This window comes from Pseudorca crassidens, chromosome 12 (assembly GCF_039906515.1).
Source record: "Pseudorca crassidens isolate mPseCra1 chromosome 12, mPseCra1.hap1, whole genome shotgun sequence".
NCBI lineage: Eukaryota > Metazoa > Chordata > Mammalia > Artiodactyla > Delphinidae > Pseudorca > Pseudorca crassidens.
The window spans coordinates 67736992-67755788 of NC_090307.1; the positions used below are offsets into that span (position 1 = coordinate 67736992).

Sequence of the window (18797 nt, forward strand, 5' to 3'; positions counted from 1 at the left end):
TTTGGAAAATAAATATATTAGTATATAATACATAATCCTTGTTTTAAGAAGAGAATATTAGGATATTAGGATATACATGGAAATTAGGATATACTTGGAAGTGAATGATAATGAACAAACACATTATTAAGCAAAAATTGTGGGACACAGTTAAATCTGTACTTTAGTAAATTAAGGTAAATTTATAGCATTACATACAAGAGAAATCAGTTACAAATAAATGAGTTAGGCATTTATCTCAAAAAGTTGTAAAGGAGAGCAACAGAACAAACCTATAGTAATAAGAAGGAAGGAAATAATAAAGAATGGAAAATGAATATAATAGAGAAGAAAATAGCATTATAGATTAAACCAAAAACTTTTTTTTTTTCAAACGATTACTAGGAGATTCCAGCAAAACAGGGCACTTAAAAAAGATTCTGTAGGGGCTTCCCTGGTGGCACAGTGGTTGAGAATCTGCCTGCCAATGCAGTGGACACGGGTGCGAGCCCTGGTCTGGGAAGATCCCATATACCGCGGAGCAACTGGGCCCGTGAGCCACCATTACTGAGCCTGCGCGTCTGGAGCCTGTGCTCCGCAACAAGAGAGGCCGCGATAGTGAGAGGCCCGCGCACCGCGATGAAGAGTGGCCTCCGCTTGCCACAACTAGAGAAAGCCCTCGCACAGAAACGAAGACCCAATACAGCCATAAATAAATTAATTTTCAAAAAAAAGATTCTGTAAAGGACCAAATAATACTTTAGGCTTGCGAATATGATCTCTGGCAATTAATCTACTTTGCAGCCATAGATGATAACTAAAGGAACAAGCAAGTCCCTGTTCCAACTTTAAGGACTCTGATAATTGAATTTCATATAATTTTCACTTGTCACAAAATAATATTCTCTTTGTGGTTTTCCCCAGCCATTAAAAAATGTAAAGCTCTAAAATAAAAAGAATTTTTTTTTATTGTAAAGCTCTTTTTTTAGCTCGCTGCAGGCTGTACAAAAACAGGAGGCAGGCTGCACTGGATTGGCCCCAAATGCAAGTCCAAGAAGACGGGCTTCAACACCCAGTTGCAAAGTTCCTTAAGCAAGGGGCCGGCAGATAGTGCTTTTATGGGAGAGGGATCACACCTGAGGATTGCAAGAGCTGGACTCCCCTGAGGGACTGGGAGCCCGCTCTTTACCCTGAGCCCTGGCGAACTCTGGCGTCTTGCCAGCCCAAGACCTTTGAGACACAGGTTCAGCCTGACCCCGCTCCCAACGGTTGCAACTGCCGGGGCGCTAGAGAGCGCGCATGCGCCCACCCGGACTCGCTGCCAATCAGACCACAGCGCCCGACCTCGCGCCGGCACCTGGCAGCCAATCACAGGTGACAGCGGGCGCGCGAGCTGGGGCGTGGGCGTTGGCGGCGTCTGCGGCGCCCGGGGCCTGAGGAGGCGTAGTCGCCTCAGGCTTCGCCAGGGGAGCGCCTCGGGGCCGGTGAGCCGCCGGACTTTCTGGCCCCTCCGTCGACGGGGACCGTGGCGCGGCCGGAGCGGTCCCTGAGGGCCGAGGGGAGGGTTTCTCGGGTCCTCACGAGCGCCGGGCCTGGCACGGCCCTGGCGGCCTGTGTGGGGCCGCGGGCCCTCAGGAGGGAGGGTGAGGCCCAGGCCCTGACATCCCTTTCACCCTCTCCCTTCCCCAATCTGGGCGGGCGCCGCTCTCCGTCAGCCTCCCTCCCCCAGGGGTGGGCCGAGCTGGCCTCGGGGGAAGGGCGTATCAGGCCCCCGGCCCCCGCCGAGGTCTCCTAATACGTTACAGCACAAAACAACGTCAGGGCAGTTCCGTGACGCAGGCCCGGCGGGGTTCTGGAGAGCCGTGGGTCCAGGCGCTGTCAGGAGGGCGCAGCTAAAAAAAACCAAAAAACAAATCGATCTGGTGGCTTCTCCCCTGCCGCTGCGCCTGGGCCCCCTGTGGCAGCCCCCCTGGGCGCCCGAGGTCCAGGCTTTTGGTTTGGGCAGGTGGCAGATGAGGTGGTTTTTACTGAGAGAGGGGAGGTTGGAGGAGGAGGCTTGTTCGCGATTCTGTTCTCTGGTTCAGTGTGAGACGCCTGGTAAACATGCTCAGGGCAGGACCGGCTAGGGCCTGGGGGATAGGATTATCCTGTAACACGTGACTCACCCTCACCCTTTTCTCTGCTGGTCTCTAGGATGCGACCTGCTCCTGCCTGGAAAATCTCAAGCCCCCAGGTTTTCAGTGCGCGCCTGAGGTAAGGTGACAGACGTCTTTCTAATGAGAACCAGAGTGGTATCTATCTATCTATCTATCTATCTATTTATGGCTGTGTTGGGTCTTTGTTGCTGCACATGGGCCTTCTCTTGTTGTGGCGAGCGAGGGCTACTCTTCGTTATGGTGCGCGGGCTTCTCATTGCGGTGGCCTCTCGTTGTGGAGCACGGGCTCTAGGGTGCACGGGCTTCAGTAGTTGCAGCGCACGGGCTCAGTAGCTGTGGCTTTCGGTCCCTAGAGCACAGACTCAGTAGCTGTGGCGCACGGGCATAGTTGCTCCGTGGCATGTGGGATCTTCCTGGATCGGGGCTCGAACCCGTGTCTCCTGCATTGGCAGGCGGATTCTTAACCACTGCACCACCAGAGAAGCCCCCAGAGTGGTATCTTTTTTACCCTTAGCGTTTTTCTTCTCTCCCGGGCTAACACGTTGCTGCCCAGAGAGCGTTCTCCTGCGCGGGTGGGAGCCGACCCAGAATGTGTGTGACGACTTCAGGGCACTCATTGGTTCAGCTCATTCTGGAGACCTCTAAGTTGCGGCCTTAAAAAGGGGCAGGGGGCTGGGGGCCGGCTTTCACCTGCTGTTTTGAAAGGGAAAAAAGTAAGAGCACCATGGATTTTTAAGTTGTGTAAAGCTGACTTCTACCACGCAGTGAGGCTAATGTGGGCTGATGCACGTGGCCTAAGGTTTCAGCTAATGTATTAAAATAATAAAGTGATGGGAGCCCCCTGGTGGCCTCCGGGTTAGGATTCTGGACTTGCACTGCAGTAGCCCGGGTTCAGTCCCTGTTCGAGGAACTGGGATCCCACAAGCCACGTGGCACGGCCAAATAAATAAATAAATAAAGTGGTTCATTCAGAGTAAATGTGTTGTGATTTAACATGATTCCATGGGATTAGTTTGTTCATTTCTGTACCCTTTTCCTTAAGGGTTTTATTTCATGAAGTAATTGAATGTGACTGGATGGGCGGGGTATCTGTGTTCACTTCATGTCAGTAAACAAGTTTTTATGCCCAGCAACTTGTGCATACAGCTCTGTTGTATAGTTACTTATCTGTCGCTGGTACAACTTTGAGTCCTTGGCTTGACTATACAAGTTTGATTTGACTATACAAGCTTCATGGCATGTCAATTTTGCCATGTTTTGTTTTGTTTTGGCTGCGCCGCGTGGCTTATGGGATTTTAGTTCCCCAACTAGGGATTGAACCTGGGGCGCCAGCAGTCAGAGTGCTAAGTCCTAACCACTGGACTGCCAGGGAATTCCCGTTTTGTTTTTTTCGTTTGCTTGTTTTTTAAATTTTGCTGTACTTATAGGAGAGCTATTCTGTGTATGACAGTTCAGAGTTGCAAGTACGACATGTGAGTGATATGGTAACTTGAAATATCTGTGTTGTACACATTATGTCACAACTTAATAGCTTGAAAAAACATATTATCTCATGGTCTAGAATCCAAGAGTGGCTTAGCTGGGTGGTTTTGCCTCAGGGTCTCTCCATGACTTTTGTTGAATCTAACTTCACTCACTTGGCTGTTAGCAAGGGGCCTCAGTTCCTGCCTCTCTGAGTCTCTCCATGGGGCTGCTCATGTCATGGCTGCTGGCTTCCCCCAGAGCGAGTGATTCAGGAGAGAATTTGCACCCAAGATGAAGTGCAGAGTCTTTTTCAGAAGTTACACACCTTCACTTCTGTCTTTGCTTAGTCTCACAGTCAACCCTGTGATAGTGTGAGGGAGAGCTACACAGGATTGGGAATACCAGGAGGCGGGATTCATTTGGGGCCATCTTGGAGGCTGGCTACCATACTCATTAATCCACCATGCCAGCCTTTCTTCATATGGTCTCAGGTCTGTTACTATGAGTGAATTATTTGGCTTGTGTACACTTCTTGTATACTAGATCCAATCAATTCCTGTTTGTTCAAGGATATTCTAGCAAGTCTCTTCTTCGGATTAAGTTTTCTGTTTATCTGGACGGTTCCCATCAGCAGACAGGCTGATTATAATGTCACCTCTCATTAAAAAATCCATCTTTTGATGGCACATCCCCCTTCTGCTTGTTTTATTTCATACTTGCTAGTTATAGGAAAACTTCTACAGAGTTGGCCATACTTGTTATCTCCAAGTCTCTTGTTTTCTTTTAAATCCACTCTTGTCAAGATCACTAATGAATTCCACAATGTTTAACTCAATGGTCAATTTTTAGTTTTTATTTTATTTGATTTATTGGCAGCATTTATCAAAGTAGTTCATTTCCTCCTCCCTGAAAAAAATTTTCATTTAGATTACAGGATGCTTCTCTTTCTTGATTCTCCTCTACATACAATTCTCTCACATACAATATGTGACCTTTGGTGTCTGGCTTTATTCAATTAGCATGTTTTCAGGTTCATCCATGTCATAGATACACAGCAGTGCTTTGTTTTTATGGCTGAATGGTATTCCATTGTAAGCATACACCACAGTTTTGTTTATCCATTCATCAGTTAGTGGACATTTGGATTGTGTGCTCTTTGTGGCTATTGTGAGGAATGCTGCTGTTAACATTGTTTTTGCGTGGACTTAATGTTTTCAGTTTTTATGGGTATATATCTAAGAGTGAAGTTGCTGGATCATATGGTAACTCTATATTTAATTTTTGAGGTATTGCCAAACTGTTTTCCAAAGTGGTTGTAGCACTTTGTAGCAATTGCACCAGCAATATATGAGGATTCCAATTTCTCCACATCCTCTGCAGCACTTGTTATTGTTTCTCTTTTTGATTATAGCCAATCTAGTGAGTGTGAAGGAGTATCTCATTGTGATTGATTTACATTTTCCTAATCATGTTAAGCAGTATTTCCTGTGCTTATTGGACATTTGTATAGCATCTTCTTTGGTGAAATGTCTCTTCGAATCCTTTGCCTGTTTAAAAAAGGTTTTTTTATTGTTGTAAAAAACATATAACATAAATTTTACCATCTTAACCATTTTTTAAAAATTCATTTATTTTATTTTTGGCTGCGTTGGGTCTTTGTTGCTGGGCACATGCTTTCTCTAGTTGCAGCTAATGGGGCTACTCTTTGTTGTGGTGTGTGGGCTTCTCACTGCAGTGGCTTCTCTTGTTGCGGAGCACGGGCTCTAGGCACGTGGGCTTCAGTAGTTGTGGCTCACGGGCTTTAGAGCGCAGGCTCAGTAGCTGTGGCACACGGGCTTAGTTGCTCTGTGGCATGTGGGATCTTCCCAGATCAGGGCTCGAACCGTGTTTTCTGCATTGGCAGGCAGATTCTTAGCCACTGCACCACCAGGGAAGCCCCATCTTAACCATTTTTAAGTGTTAAGTATATTCACATTGTTTTTTTCTTTTTTGTTTTTTTGTTTTTGCCACGCTGCACGGCTTGCAGGATAGTTCCCGACCAGGGATCGAACCCAGGCTCCCTGCAGTAAAAGTGCCTAACAACTGGACTGTCAGGGAATTCCCCATTTACATTGTTTTGAAATGATCTCTAGACTTTTAGATCTCTAGACTTTTTCATCTTGCAAAATTGAAACTACCCATCCCATTAAACAACAAACTTTTCCCTCTCCTGCTAGACCATAGTATCCACCATTCTCCTTTATGTTTCTTTTCTATTGCTTTGACTACTTTGGATACTTCACATAAGTGGAAGCATGCAGTATTTGTATGTAAGCAAGCTCTGTGATGTCTCTTCTTGGCACTAATCCAGTCATGAGGGCCCTCATGACCTTATCTTTATGACTGGCTATTTCATTTAGCATGATGTATGATGTCTTCAAGGATCATGCGTATTGTAGCATGTGGCAGAATTTCTTTTTTATGGCTAAATAATGTTCCGTTGTATGTGTATATCACATTTTAAAAATTCATTCATCAGTTGATGGACATTTAGGTTGCTTCCACCTCTTAGTTATTGTGAATAGTGCTGCTGTGAGCATGGATGTGCACATACCTCTTAGAGACCCCACTTTCATTTCTTTTGGATCTATATCCAAAAGTGGAATTGCTGGATCATATGGTAGTTCTATTTTTAACTTTTTGAGGAGCGTTTATACTGTTTTCTACAGCATTTGCACTATTTACAATCCATCCATAGCACACAAGGATACAGTTTGTGTACATGCTTGCCAACAGTTTCCCTCCCCTCCCCTCCCCTTCCTTTCTCCTGCCTTCCTTCCCTCCTTCCCTCCCTTTCTTCCTTCCTTCCTTCCTTCCTTCCTTATAGTAGCCATCCTGATGGGTGTTAGGTGATCTTTCACTGTGGTTTACATTCACATTTCTCTGATGATTAGTATGTTGAGCATCTTTTCATATACTTGCTAGCCATTTTATATCATCTTTGGAGAATTATCTATTCAGGTCCTCTGCTGATTTTTTAATTGAGTTGTTTTTTTATTCTTCTGTTATAAAAGATCTTTATATATTCTTTTATCACATATGTTAGTATCTATATGTGTCCCTTGTAACATATCAATGTATATGTATCATATATATATGTGTTCCTAGTCACATATATGATTTACAGATATTTTTCTCCCATTCTGTGAGTTATCTTTTTACTTTCATGACGGTGTCCTTTGAAGTCCAAAAGTTGTCAATTTGATGAAGTCCTGTTATTTTTTCCTTTGTCATTTATTCTTTTGGTGTCTTCTCTAAGAAACCATTTACTCCAATTTTCTTTAAAGAGTTTTTTTTAGTTTTAGCTGTACTTTTAGTTTCACAATCCATTTTGAGTTATTTTTTATATGTATGGTGTGAGCAGGGGCCCAACTTCATTCATTCTTTGACATATGGATGTCCAGTTGTTCCATCAACATTTGTTGAAAAGATTTATCTGTTCCCCACTGATTATTTTGGTAATCTTGCTGAAAATCAGTTCACCATTAATGCATGGGTTTTTTTCTGGACTCTTGAATTCTATTCCATTGATCTATTCCATTGATCTGTTTCTATCCTTATGCCAGTGCCACATTTCTTGATTACTATAGCTTTGTAGTAAGTTTTGAAATCAGAAAGTCTGAATCTTTCAGTTTTTTCTTTTTCAAGATTGTTTTGGTTATTCTGAGTTCCTTGAATTTTCATATGAGTTTCAATTCTGTGAGAAGGCTAGCCAAGATTTTGATAGATCAGTTGTGGGAGTCTTGCCATTTTAACAATATTAAATCTTCTGATCCATGAATGTGGGATGTCTTTACATTTATTTAGGTCTTTAATTGCTTGAACAATGTATTTAGTATAATTCAATGTTTTCAGAATAAAAAGGTGCTGCATTTCTATTAAATTTATTCCTAAGTATTCTTTTTTCAAAAATTTATTTTATTGAAGTATAGTTGATCTACAGTGTTGTGTTAATTTCCTCTGTACAGCAGAGTGATTCAGTTGTACATATACATTCTTTTTCATATTCTTTTCCATTATGGTTTATCACAAGATATTGAATATAGTTCCCTGTGCTATACAGTAGGATCTTGTTGTTTATCCGTTCTATATGTAATAGTTTGCATCTGCTAATCCCAAACTCCCAATCCATCCCTCCCCACAATCCTTGGCAACCACAAGTCTGTTTTCTGTGTCTGTGAGTCTGTTTCTGTTTCATAGATAAGTTCAATTGTGTCTTTTTTAGATTCCACATATAAGTAATATCATAATGATATTTGTCTTTCTCTTTCTGATAAGTATTCTTTGTAACTGTGTAAATGGAAGTGTTTATTTACGTTCATTTTCAGAACATTTATTGCTACTATATAGAAACATAATTGATTTTTTTATATTGATCTTGTATTCTGCAACCTTTTAATTCTAATACTTGTTATGTGGATTCCTCAGGATTTTGTATATACAAAATCATGTCATCTCCAATATAGTTTTACTTTTTCCTTTTCCATTCTGAATGCTGCTACTTCTTTTTTTTTTTTTTTTTTAACTCCTTTTTCTTGCCTGATTGTCCTGGTTATAGAACTTCAGGTATAATATTGATTCAAAGTGCAGTAGTAGACATCCTTGTCTTGTTCCCAATCTTAGAGGGAAAGCTTTCAGTCTTTCACGACTAAGTATGATGCTAGCTGTGGGTGTTTTACAGGTACCCTTTGCTTGAGAAAGTTCTCTTCTGTTCCTAATTGTTGAGGGTTTTTTGTTTGTTTGTTTTTCATCATGAAAAAGTGCTAGATTTAGTCAAATGCTTTTTCTGCAGGCAGGTGTCTTTTTTTTTTTTTTTTTTTTTTTTTTTGCGGTACACGGGCCTCTCACTGTTGTGGCCTCTCCCGTTGCGGAGCACAGGCTCCGGACGCGCAGGCTCAGCGGCCATGGCTCACGGGCCCAGCCACTCCATGGCACGTGGGATCTTCCTGGACTGGGGCACGAACCCGTGTCCCCTGCATCAACAGGCGGACTCTCAACCACTGCGCCAACAGGGAAGCCCCATTTTTTTTTTAAGGTGTCTTTTTTGTGGTCCTCCACAGCCCCTCTCTTTATATCATTCTCCACTCACCTGATACTTCCAAACCCTCTCCAAATTCTTAGTCTTAGTGAAAGGAATTGCCTCAGAACTAACAGGCCACTTTTAGGTTGAACTCCTACCCTGCTCATATCTCCTTTGTGGATTCTTCTAAGATGCTGCTCTTGGGAGGAAAGGAAGGAAAAGGGAAAGTGGCTGAATTTCTCTCCTGCCTGCCTGGGTGAAATGTAGTACTCTAACCATACTGTTCTAAGAAAAGGCTTCCCCAAACTGTTGGTCCCCATGATGAGATCTGGCCAGTCATCCTCCTGAATCCCAGGATTGCAGGGCTCTCACATTTGGTATAACAGTGCACCTCAGTGGCTCCCAGACTTGAAGAAAATTGGTTATATCCCAAGTTTGAACATTTCCTACCTTTTCCATCACCCTACCTTCTTTTGTTGAATTATTTTTATCCCCTGCGAGATAATTATTTTCTTTTAATGAATATTTGAGTGCTTATTGTATGCCAGGACTGCTTTTGGCCCTTGGGAGAAATCAGTGAACAAAACAGACAAAAACAAACTAAAAAACAAAACAGAATTTCTCCCGTGGAAGGAACTAACAGTTCAGTGGAAGAAGAAAGATAGTATTATAAATATGTACATTCTCTTGTGAAATAAAAGGTGATGTTATGAAATTAGGAAAAATATAATAGAGTAGGGTCATAGGATTGAATGTTGGGTAGGTAGGAGTGTTGTGATTTTAGATAAGGTGGTCAGAGTAAGTCTCTTGGAATAGGTAGGTTTGGACATGGACTTGAAGGAGGTAGAAGTGTTAGCCATGGGGATATCTGGAAGACAAGAATTTCAGGTGGAGACTTCGAAGGGAGCAGCAAGGAAGCCACTGTAGCTGGATTGGAGTGAATGAATGTTAGAGTAGAGAGAGGAGAGGTCAGAGAGGTAGCAAGAGTGGAAATGGTGGGACTTCCCTGGTGGCACAGTGGTTAAGTAATCCACCTGCCAATGCAGGGGACACGGGTTCGAACTCTGGTTCGGGAAGATCCCACATGCCACGGAGCAACTAAGCCTGTGCGCCACAACTACTGAGCCTGTGCTCTAGAGCCCGTGAGCCACAACTCCTGAGCCCGCATGCCACAACTACTGAAGCCCGCGCTCCTAGAGCCCATGCTCCGCAACAAGAGAAGCTACCGCAATGAAGAGCATGTGCACCGCAACGAAGAGTAGCCCCCGCTCACGGCAACTAGAGAAAGCCTGTGTGCAGCAATGAAGACCCAACACAGCCATAAATAAATAAAATTTTTGAAAGAGAGAAGCCCTCAGGCGAAGGAAGGGGTTTATGTCAGGGCGACCTCAAAAATAAAGTAAAAAAAGAAGAGTGGAAGTGGTGGTGAGGGTCTGTAAATCCTTACTTTTTCTCTCAGTCCATTCTATAGAAATAGTCTTGTTTTTTTGACCATGAACAACCTTGGCTTAATAGTTGTTCTCCTCCTCGACTCCCAGGCTAGATTAGACTCTATTTTTGCATTCCTTTATCATCCTGAGCTTATTTGTGAAAAAATATTTGTTAAAAAATATTTATGAAAAAATTACTTTTGTTTTGCTCAGTTGCCCTAGGATAGAATCCAAATGTTTATGGCAGTTTTAAGGATCCTGTGAAACCCCCATTTCCCCCAAGGGTCTGTGTTTAATGGATGTTAAATTCTAAGGCAGCAACTGTGTGGGGTTAATGGAGTAGCGGGAAGAAGGAGTGGTGGAGAAGGGACTTGAGTGCTGTGGTGGAGAGAGAGTGACAGGGTTGGGACAAGAATCTGGAGGAGCAGTAATGGGTGAAAAGAGTCACGGGCAAGGGAAAATGGTGAGGATAGGTACCAGAGGAGTCCTAGTGGTGTAATCTCAGGAAGTTACTTAAGAGGGACTGATGCCTGAAAAAATCTGTTGTGTGGCTATAACAAAACCCATTTAAAGGGCCGTTGTTGAAATGCACAGGAATAACCTGGGAGGTGGGTCATCACCCACTGTTCTCTCAGCTATTTTTGGAGTGAAACCTCTCATTGGCTCCTTGGACAGCCCTTGGCAACTTTGTTGGTGGGGGAAATGAAGTGATTTTTGAGGACTCATCCCTTAGATCTAGCAGGTCTTGGCATGTCCAACCTCCCTACCCCGAATTCTCAAGTTTCTGGTAATTGTAGAAAATAAGGACACTAGAGGAGAAGTGATAAGAAAATTCCCATGGTCTGTTGTTACTCTTGTTCTAAATGAACGCATTCATTAACTTGTTTTTTTTATGTATCATTCTTTCTCCACTCTTAATTAACTTTTCATCTCGGATGATTGGTTGGATGAAAAGTTAATCAGTATGGTCAACAGCTAAAAATTCTACGAAGATCAGTTAGGTGAAAGTTCAACAATGTTATTGGAACCCAGTTTATTTTTATTTTTTAAAAACAACAAATTTATTCCCACAGTTTTGAAGGCTGGAAAGTCCAAGATCAAGGTGCTGGCTGATTTGGTTGCCCACTGAGGGCTCTCTTTCACCTTCTTCCTGTGTCTTCACATTTGGGGGGGTGTTGGGGGAAATAGAGAGGAAGCAAGCTCTGTGATGTCTCTTCTAGGCACTAGTCCAGTCATGAGGGCCCTCATGACCTTATCTAAACCTAATTATCCCCCAAAGACCCCATCTTCAAATACCATCACATTGGGGGTTAGGGCTTCAACACGTGAATTTCTGATTCAGACAAGGTTCTCAGAGTAAATTGATAGAAAACATGGAATTAATGGAGCACACTCTGCTCTACAAATAAAGGTTCATATTGATGAGAGTTACTATTTATTAATTCATTTAACAAATTCTGTATTTGTTGAGCTCCCATGCTATGCTAGGCAATGTTCTTTGTGCTGGTGATCCAGCAGTCAACAAAAGACAATTCCTGCCCTTTGGAGTTTACATTTTACTGGATAGACAATAGAAAATAATCAAGATAAATAATGTTTATAATATATTAGGTGGTGATAAATGCTTATAGGTGGAAGAGAAGGGAAGAGAAATTGGGAATGTGAATTAGAGGTTGGTTGGAGTATTTGAGAACCTCTCTGAGAAGAAGGCTTGGAACAGAGCCCTGAAGGTGGTGAGGGGCCAGCCATGTAGGTATCTGAATGATGAGCATTCATATTAGAGGGACAACAAATATAAAGACTCTAAGTAAGGTAAAGTGTTTAGTTTGTTCAAGAAATAGCAAGGAGGTTAGTGTGGTTAAAGTGAAGTGGATGGGGGAGAGGAGTATGAGATAATTGCAGGGGACAGTATGTAGGGTTGGAAGTGTGGTCTTACAGGCATTGGAAGGACTTGGCCTTTTACTGAGTGAACCAGAAAGGCATTGGAAGGTTTTGAGCTGAGCAGTGATGCAGTCTAATTTGTTTGAACAGCATTACTTTGCCTGCTATGTGAAGAGACAGGTGGAGTGAGGCACAAAGCACTGTTGGATTTAAGTTTAGTAGGGAAGTCAGGATTAGAGGAAGAAATTTAGGAGACATCAGTGTTGAGTTGGGGTGAAATTATCAAGAGAGTTCATTCCCAATTTGCTAGGCCTGTGCTAAGCGCTTGACATTGAATTATGCTATTTGTTGACCATATGTAGATACTCTTATTCTATTCTTTGAAGTTGACACTTCTTTTCTATATTAACATATATGAAATCAGTATGTGTGAATCAATTTATATATGTGCATTTAATATAAATTTTCTTCCAATTCTAGTACAAAACAAGATGCCATTGAATATTTGATGCTTTTTCTTTTTTTAAAATTTATTTATTTATTTTTTGGCTACGTTGGGTCCTTGTTGTTGTGCGGCTTTCTCTAGTTGCGTCAAGGGGGGCTACTCTTTGTTGCGGTGTGCAGGCTTCTCAATGAGGTAACTTCTCTTGTTGCAGAGCATAGGCTCTAGGCACACGGGCTTCAGTAGTTGTGACACGTGGGTTCAGTAGTTGTGGCTCACGGGCTCTAGAGCACAGGCTCAGTAGTTGTGGCACACAGGCTTAGTTGCTCCGCGGCATGTGGGATCTTCGGGAACCAGGGCTTGAACCCGTGTCCCCTGCGTTGGCAGGCGGATTCTTAACCACTGCGCCACCAGGGAAGTCCCGATGCTTTTTAAAAAGAGCTGTTACTTTAAGTCTAAGAAATAAGGATTTTTGCCTTTAAGATACAGAAACACATTTAAAAGTTATAAATTTTCCAAAAAAGATGTAGCTGGGCTTCCCTGGTGGCGCAGTGGTTGAGAGTCCACCTGACGATGCAGGGGACACGGGTTCATGCCCCGGTCCGGGAAGATCCCACATGCCGCGGAGCGGCTGGGCCCGTGAGCCATGGCCGCTGAGCCTGCGCGTCCGGAGCCTGTGCTCCGCAACGGGAGAGGCCACAACAGTGAGAGGCCCGCGTACCGCAAAAAAAAAAAATGTAGCTGGTTAGAATTCCAGCTTAATCTTCTTTGACTCCGGACCCCATGTTTCTAAACACTGCACAATGGTGCTTTTGTAAAAATACTCATACTTTACATGTGATTTCACCTAGTGATTTGTTGTTGGAGTTTTGGGTTTTCTTTTTTTAATAGGAGAGATCAAAATCAGCATAGGGCAAAGCTATGATTCTAGAGTCGTACAGACTTGTAATCATAGGTTTTTAAGCTGTCATTTATCCTCTTTAACTCTCAGTGTCCTTATCTGTAAAATAAGGATGTTTATAAATACCCTAGAGTTTTGGAGAGAAATAAGTAACGTATTTTTCTGTACTTAACTGATGTGTGGTATGTTTATACTTAGGTGGCAGTTTATATAAAGGAAGCACTGGGACCTGTGGCCACACCCTTCAAGAATAAAAAAATTTAGAAAATGGAACCACCATGTATGTTATGTGAAGAACAAGAGTCAGAACCGCAGAAAAGCATACAAGAAACCAAACAAGTAGACGATGAAGATGCTGAACTGATCTTCGTTGGGGTGGAACATGTAAATGAAGATGCTGAGCTGATCTTTGTTGGGATGACCTCAAATTCAAAACCAGTCGTTTCAAACATACTGAATAGAGTTACCCCAGGTTCGTGTTCAAGGAGAAGACAGTCTGGTCACGTCAGAAAAGATAATGCTCACAAATTGCGGCCTGTAAGTCATGTGATGCCTACATCAGAAGCAATGACTGTCTTACCAGTTTCTGACTCTGAGTCAAGATCAACAGATAGTCCTATTATTATTGAGCCTTTGTCTAAACCTGATTATAAAAATAATTTACTACAAGTCGTGCCTATTAGCTCTTCAGAGTCATGTTCTCCTCCTTTGATTACCTTCACAAGTTCATTGCAGCATCCAGTAGGAGCAGCACTTTCTATAGGAGGTACGAATAAAAGTCCTCGTGTAACAAAACGACTTTCCACTTCTGAAACAAATAGCATAAATCCCCAAAGGCCTAAACTCAGTAATGGAATCATAGGGGGACACTCTTTAGCTCTGGCCCCTTCAGGTATCTTTCATACAATGACAGCTCAGCAAAGCACACCCTCAGACAGTGTTCATACCTCATTAAGCCATGTTCAGAATGGAGAACCTTGTCCAACAGCTTTTCCAAAGGACAGTGTTCATTGCAAGCCTATAAGTCCTTTTGGGGAAAATGGACTGGCAAAAACAGACTTTTCGAGTCCAACAAGTCAAAACAAGACTGTTGATCCCACGAAAGGAAATCTGATCGTGTTACTTCATGACTTTTACTATGGACAGCATACAGGAGATGGGCAGCCAGAACAGAAGACTCACACAGCCTTTAAATGCCTCAGCTGCTTGAAAGTTCTAAAAAATGTCAAGTTTATGAATCACATGAAGCACCATTTGGAACTTGAAAAGCAGAGGGGTGACAGCTGGAAAAACCATACTACCTGCCAGCACTGCCACCGCCAGTTTCCCACTCCCTTCCAGCTGCAGTGTCACATTGAAAGTGTCCATACTTTCCAGGAGCCCTCTGCAGTCTGTAAAATCTGTGAGTTGTCTTTTGAAACAGATCAGGTTCTCTTACAGCACATGAAGGACAATCATAAGCCTGGCGAAATGCCCTATGTGTGCCAGGTCTGCAATTACAGATCGTCAGCCTTTGCTGATGTGGAAGCACATTTCAGAACATACCACAAAAACACTAAGAATTTGCTTTGCCCATTTTGTCTCAAAATTTTCAAAACTGCAACACCATACATGTGTCATTATAGAGGACACTGGGAAAAGAATGTTCACCAGTGTTCCAAATGCCGGCTACAGTTTTTAACTTTCAAGGAGAAAATGGAGCACAAGACCCAGTGTCATCAAATGTTTAAGAAGCCTAAGCAACTAGAAGGATTGCCTCCTGAAACAAAAGTTGTTATCCAGGTGTCACTGGGACCTCTTAAACCAGGATCAGTGGAATTAGCATCCATTACTGTGAACACATCTGATTCTGAACCTTCACCCCCCAGGTCTAAAAGTAGAATTTCAAAAAGACCCCATTAATTCTACTTTCAGTAAATCTGAAGCAAATACTTCAAAGTTAAAAACCCCACTAAAAACAAAAAATCCAAATCATAACATTATTCAATAACATCAAATATAGTGAAACCAATGGATCATTTATGAGGTTTTTCTAAAAACTCATGAAGTACAATATTGTTTGAGCTGAATTTTGAGATATTATTAAAAAATATATTACCTGATTTTCATATAACTATCTGGCTTACATAAAAGGTATGTGTGTGTGTGTGAATGGGGGGAAGAGAGAGAAAGAGAAAAGTGAAAACCTCTATTATTTTGGTATTTCGTGTTATTTGTAAGTTTGAAAGCTCTGCTATACATATAATCTGTAGAATTTTTTAACAACTTAATTTTATTTTCAACTTTTTCCATGCCTTGAATATTTCAATATTAACTATAGCCAGACTGAAATGGCTTTGTTATGGCATGGTCCCGTTTGCTGCTGAACTCTCAGAAGTGCCTCTGTTGTGCTGATCTAAAATAACCTGGCTCTGAAAGCCTTGGTGTGGAGAAGTTGACGGAGACCCTGTGGTGTGAATGGGGACCAGAAACAGGGAATTCAGTCAATGGAGAGCAGTGGCTTGTCCCAGTTGAGGAAGGGGCACACATTCACTCCAGGCTTGGAGCCAAGGCAGAAGGAACACTGTCTCGGACTGTCCTTACCTAGCCCAAGGACATCCAAGGAAGCCAAACCATTAAAATAAAATGCCTGTGTTTAGTGAGGGGCCCCTGCAGGCATCAAGCAGGTACTGTGTATCATTGGCTTCAGATGGGGAAGTAGAGATAATTAATAGAATGGGACCTGGTGCCAGGGGGCCTCCTTTTGACTGATCAAAAGGGGAATTTGTTCTCTCACCTCTCCCATCTGGCTGGCCTTTAGTCAGAATGAACTAGCCATATCTCTCTCAGTCACAGCAGTAAAGCAAGTTAACGTTCCCAAGGAAAAAAATCCCTGACATCCATAGTTTGATCTGTACTGGACCCATAGTTTTAACTGAAAAGGGCCAAACACATGGAATCTGTCCAGTTTATGAATTGAGCTAAGTTTAGTTCTCTTACCCTTAAGCTGGAATGGGGTTGTCCAAGAAAAGTAGGAATAGTGGATAAAAATAGTTAAGAGTGATTAAACCCATTATAGGACTTTTCCTAACATTTCCAATTACATATGTCTTACCCTAATTGAACATGTGAAGTTTGCAATTTTGTATCTTGCCTTGGACATGAATGTATTACAGTTAACAGTTAATTCTTTGTGTGTATAATTTCCCATTTTTTAAACTAATACTGAGTTTGGGTCTTACTTGACACACTCCAATGTGCCAGAAATGTCTCATTTATTTCAGTAATTATCAGGTCATAGGGTTATTATCCTTCATTTGATCTATCAACTGTCTAATCTGTGATTATACTTGCCGGAACCTTTTTCCTTGCCATCTCCAAGGGCTCTTTCACAGAACTGGGGTACCCTCTAAGTATTGGTTCCTGAACATCAGCAGCCTTGGTTACCTCTTTGGGCTCCTGGAGTTGAGTCTCTCTAGGCATGTTTAAGTGCCATCCCTTCTCACTCCACCTCCAGCCCAGGTACCTAGCAGCCTCTGTGCACCACTCAAGGAATCTGGGATCCTGGCTGTAGACCTGTTCCAGGAGAAATCTCTCCCTTTTTCTGTTGCTTTCTGCTCCTCTTTAAAGGTACTTTATCTCTCCCCACTCCTTTTGCCCCCTCCTCAATCTAGTTAAATTTTCTAAGCCTTCTCAAAATGCTGGAAAGGTATAATCATCAAGGGGTTAGCATCCCTCTTAGAATTGAGGAGGAAGGACTACAGATAACAAAGTTGTTGTGAGTATATCATCCATATTTTAATTTCCTGAGTGTAGATTCTGTTGTATTTATTTGCTCAATGCTTGATTGATTGATTTGCACTTTGAATATTTTACTAGGCCTTTCCAGTTAGTTTGCTTGGGCCAAAGCACTTTGGTAAAATTTCAGGTTGAACCCCTTTCGTTAGGTGTAGAAAGAGAGAGAGAGTGTGTGTGTGTGTGTGTGTGTGTGTGTGTGTGTGTGTGTGTGTGTGTGTGTGTGTGTGTGTGTGTGTGTGTGTTCTGGTCTCAGGTGGAAACTTCTATATATAAATAAATGTGCATACTTTTGCATACTTATCTCCCTTATTCTGTTTCTGTGGTAAAAATATGAAATGTTTTAGTTCTTTGTGTTTGTGGTTGCTCAGTGTTATCAACCCTGTTACTGTTGTTTGCTCTAAAGTATACTCCTAAGGAGTACAAGTTGTTATTTATTGCCAACTAAGGTTCTGGTGATATGGCCCCTGACTACCTCCTCTCTTCCATTCTCTGTCGTGCTACTCTGCTATTTTCCCCACTGGTGCACTATTTTTGACACACTGGCCTTGCTTTTCCTCAAGCAAATTCCATTTCTTCTCGATCCAAAGACTTGTAACTGCTGTTCTCCTTCTTGGAATGCTCTTCCCCTAGGCCTGCATGGCTTGCTACCTCGCTTAATTGTTTGACACTTCCTTTGGTATATTGAGCTTCACCAGTGTTGTTACAATCACACAGTGAAGTCTCCAACCCACCCCCCTTTTTTTCCTCCTCTTAAACGCACTTTAAGTCTCCACACTCTTCTTCCCTATCAGTCTAAATTTCCTAGGTTTTCACAAAAAGCTGGGAAGAGATAATTATCAAGGGCTTTGCTTCTCTCTTAGAATTGAGTTTGCTTGAGTCAGTTTCTGTGCCTGCAAATAGAAGACAATTAATAGTGAGTTGAGTTCTTTCAAGAACTTTCTCTGTTTTTCTATTGATACCTCTATATTTTTTTAAGGAATGTCACTTTGTTTTGTTTACAAATATATTGAATATCTGTCAAGATTACTATTTTGTTATTGCCCTTTGTGAATTTCCTTGTCTATTTTGCTTGTTCTTTCAGATAAAATTTATTATTTTATTAATGTTGCCAAAAATTGTAAGTAAAATTAGCAATTATAGAAATAAAATGTTTTTTTGAAAAAGTGTTTTCACTATGTTGTCTTTTCACCAGTAATGTGGCATATTTTTAGTTTTATTTGTAATCTTATTGCATTGGCCAGGACTTCTAAACAATGATGTGTAAATGGGCTTTCTTCTTCTTGGTTTAATTAGAAATGCTTTACCATCAGAGGTAATGAGTATATGGCTTAATGAATTTCTATTTCTATCTTTAAAGAGAATTGTTTTATTGGATAGTTTACAACATCCGTTGAGACAGTCATTTTCCTTCCTTCCTTCCCTCCCCTCCCCTCCCCTTCCCTTCCCTTCCCTTCTTTTCCTTTCCTTCCCTGCCTTTCTTTCCTTCCCTTTCTTTCCTTTCTTTCACTAACCCAAGGTTTTGCTTGGCTGGATTCACAACTTTTCTATTAGAAACTTTCTTTCATGAAACAAAAATAATTCCACTTGGGGTTGAATATTATCCTCTCAGAATCTCATTCCATTTCTCATTTCTAGTATTGGAATTAATTTCCTCTTCCCCTTACTAGATTTGCCACAGTTTTATCAATGTTTCTGATTTACTTTTTCC

The 18797-nt window shown here is 41.9% G+C and overlaps 1 protein-coding gene across 5 annotated transcripts; it reads left to right on the forward strand.

Annotated features, from left to right (window-relative positions):
* Positions 1–1280: 1280 nt before the first annotated feature.
* Positions 1281–18252, forward strand: ZNF280B (zinc finger protein 280B). Of its 5 annotated transcripts, none has more exons than XM_067700126.1 (3): positions 1281–1353; positions 2173–2232; positions 13511–18252. In XM_067700126.1, exon 3 carries the CDS (start codon positions 13580–13582, stop codon positions 15212–15214), a length of 1635 nt encoding a protein of 544 aa, XP_067556227.1. In that variant the 5' UTR covers positions 1281–1353; positions 2173–2232; positions 13511–13579; the 3' UTR covers positions 15215–18252. The 5 variants fall into 5 exon arrangements, with proteins under 5 accessions (XP_067556227.1, XP_067556226.1, XP_067556228.1 ...); XM_067700125.1 differs by lacking the exon at positions 1281–1353 and adding an exon at positions 1371–1463; XM_067700127.1 differs by lacking the exon at positions 1281–1353 and adding an exon at positions 1491–1622.
* The last annotated feature ends 545 nt before the right edge of the window (positions 18253–18797 follow it).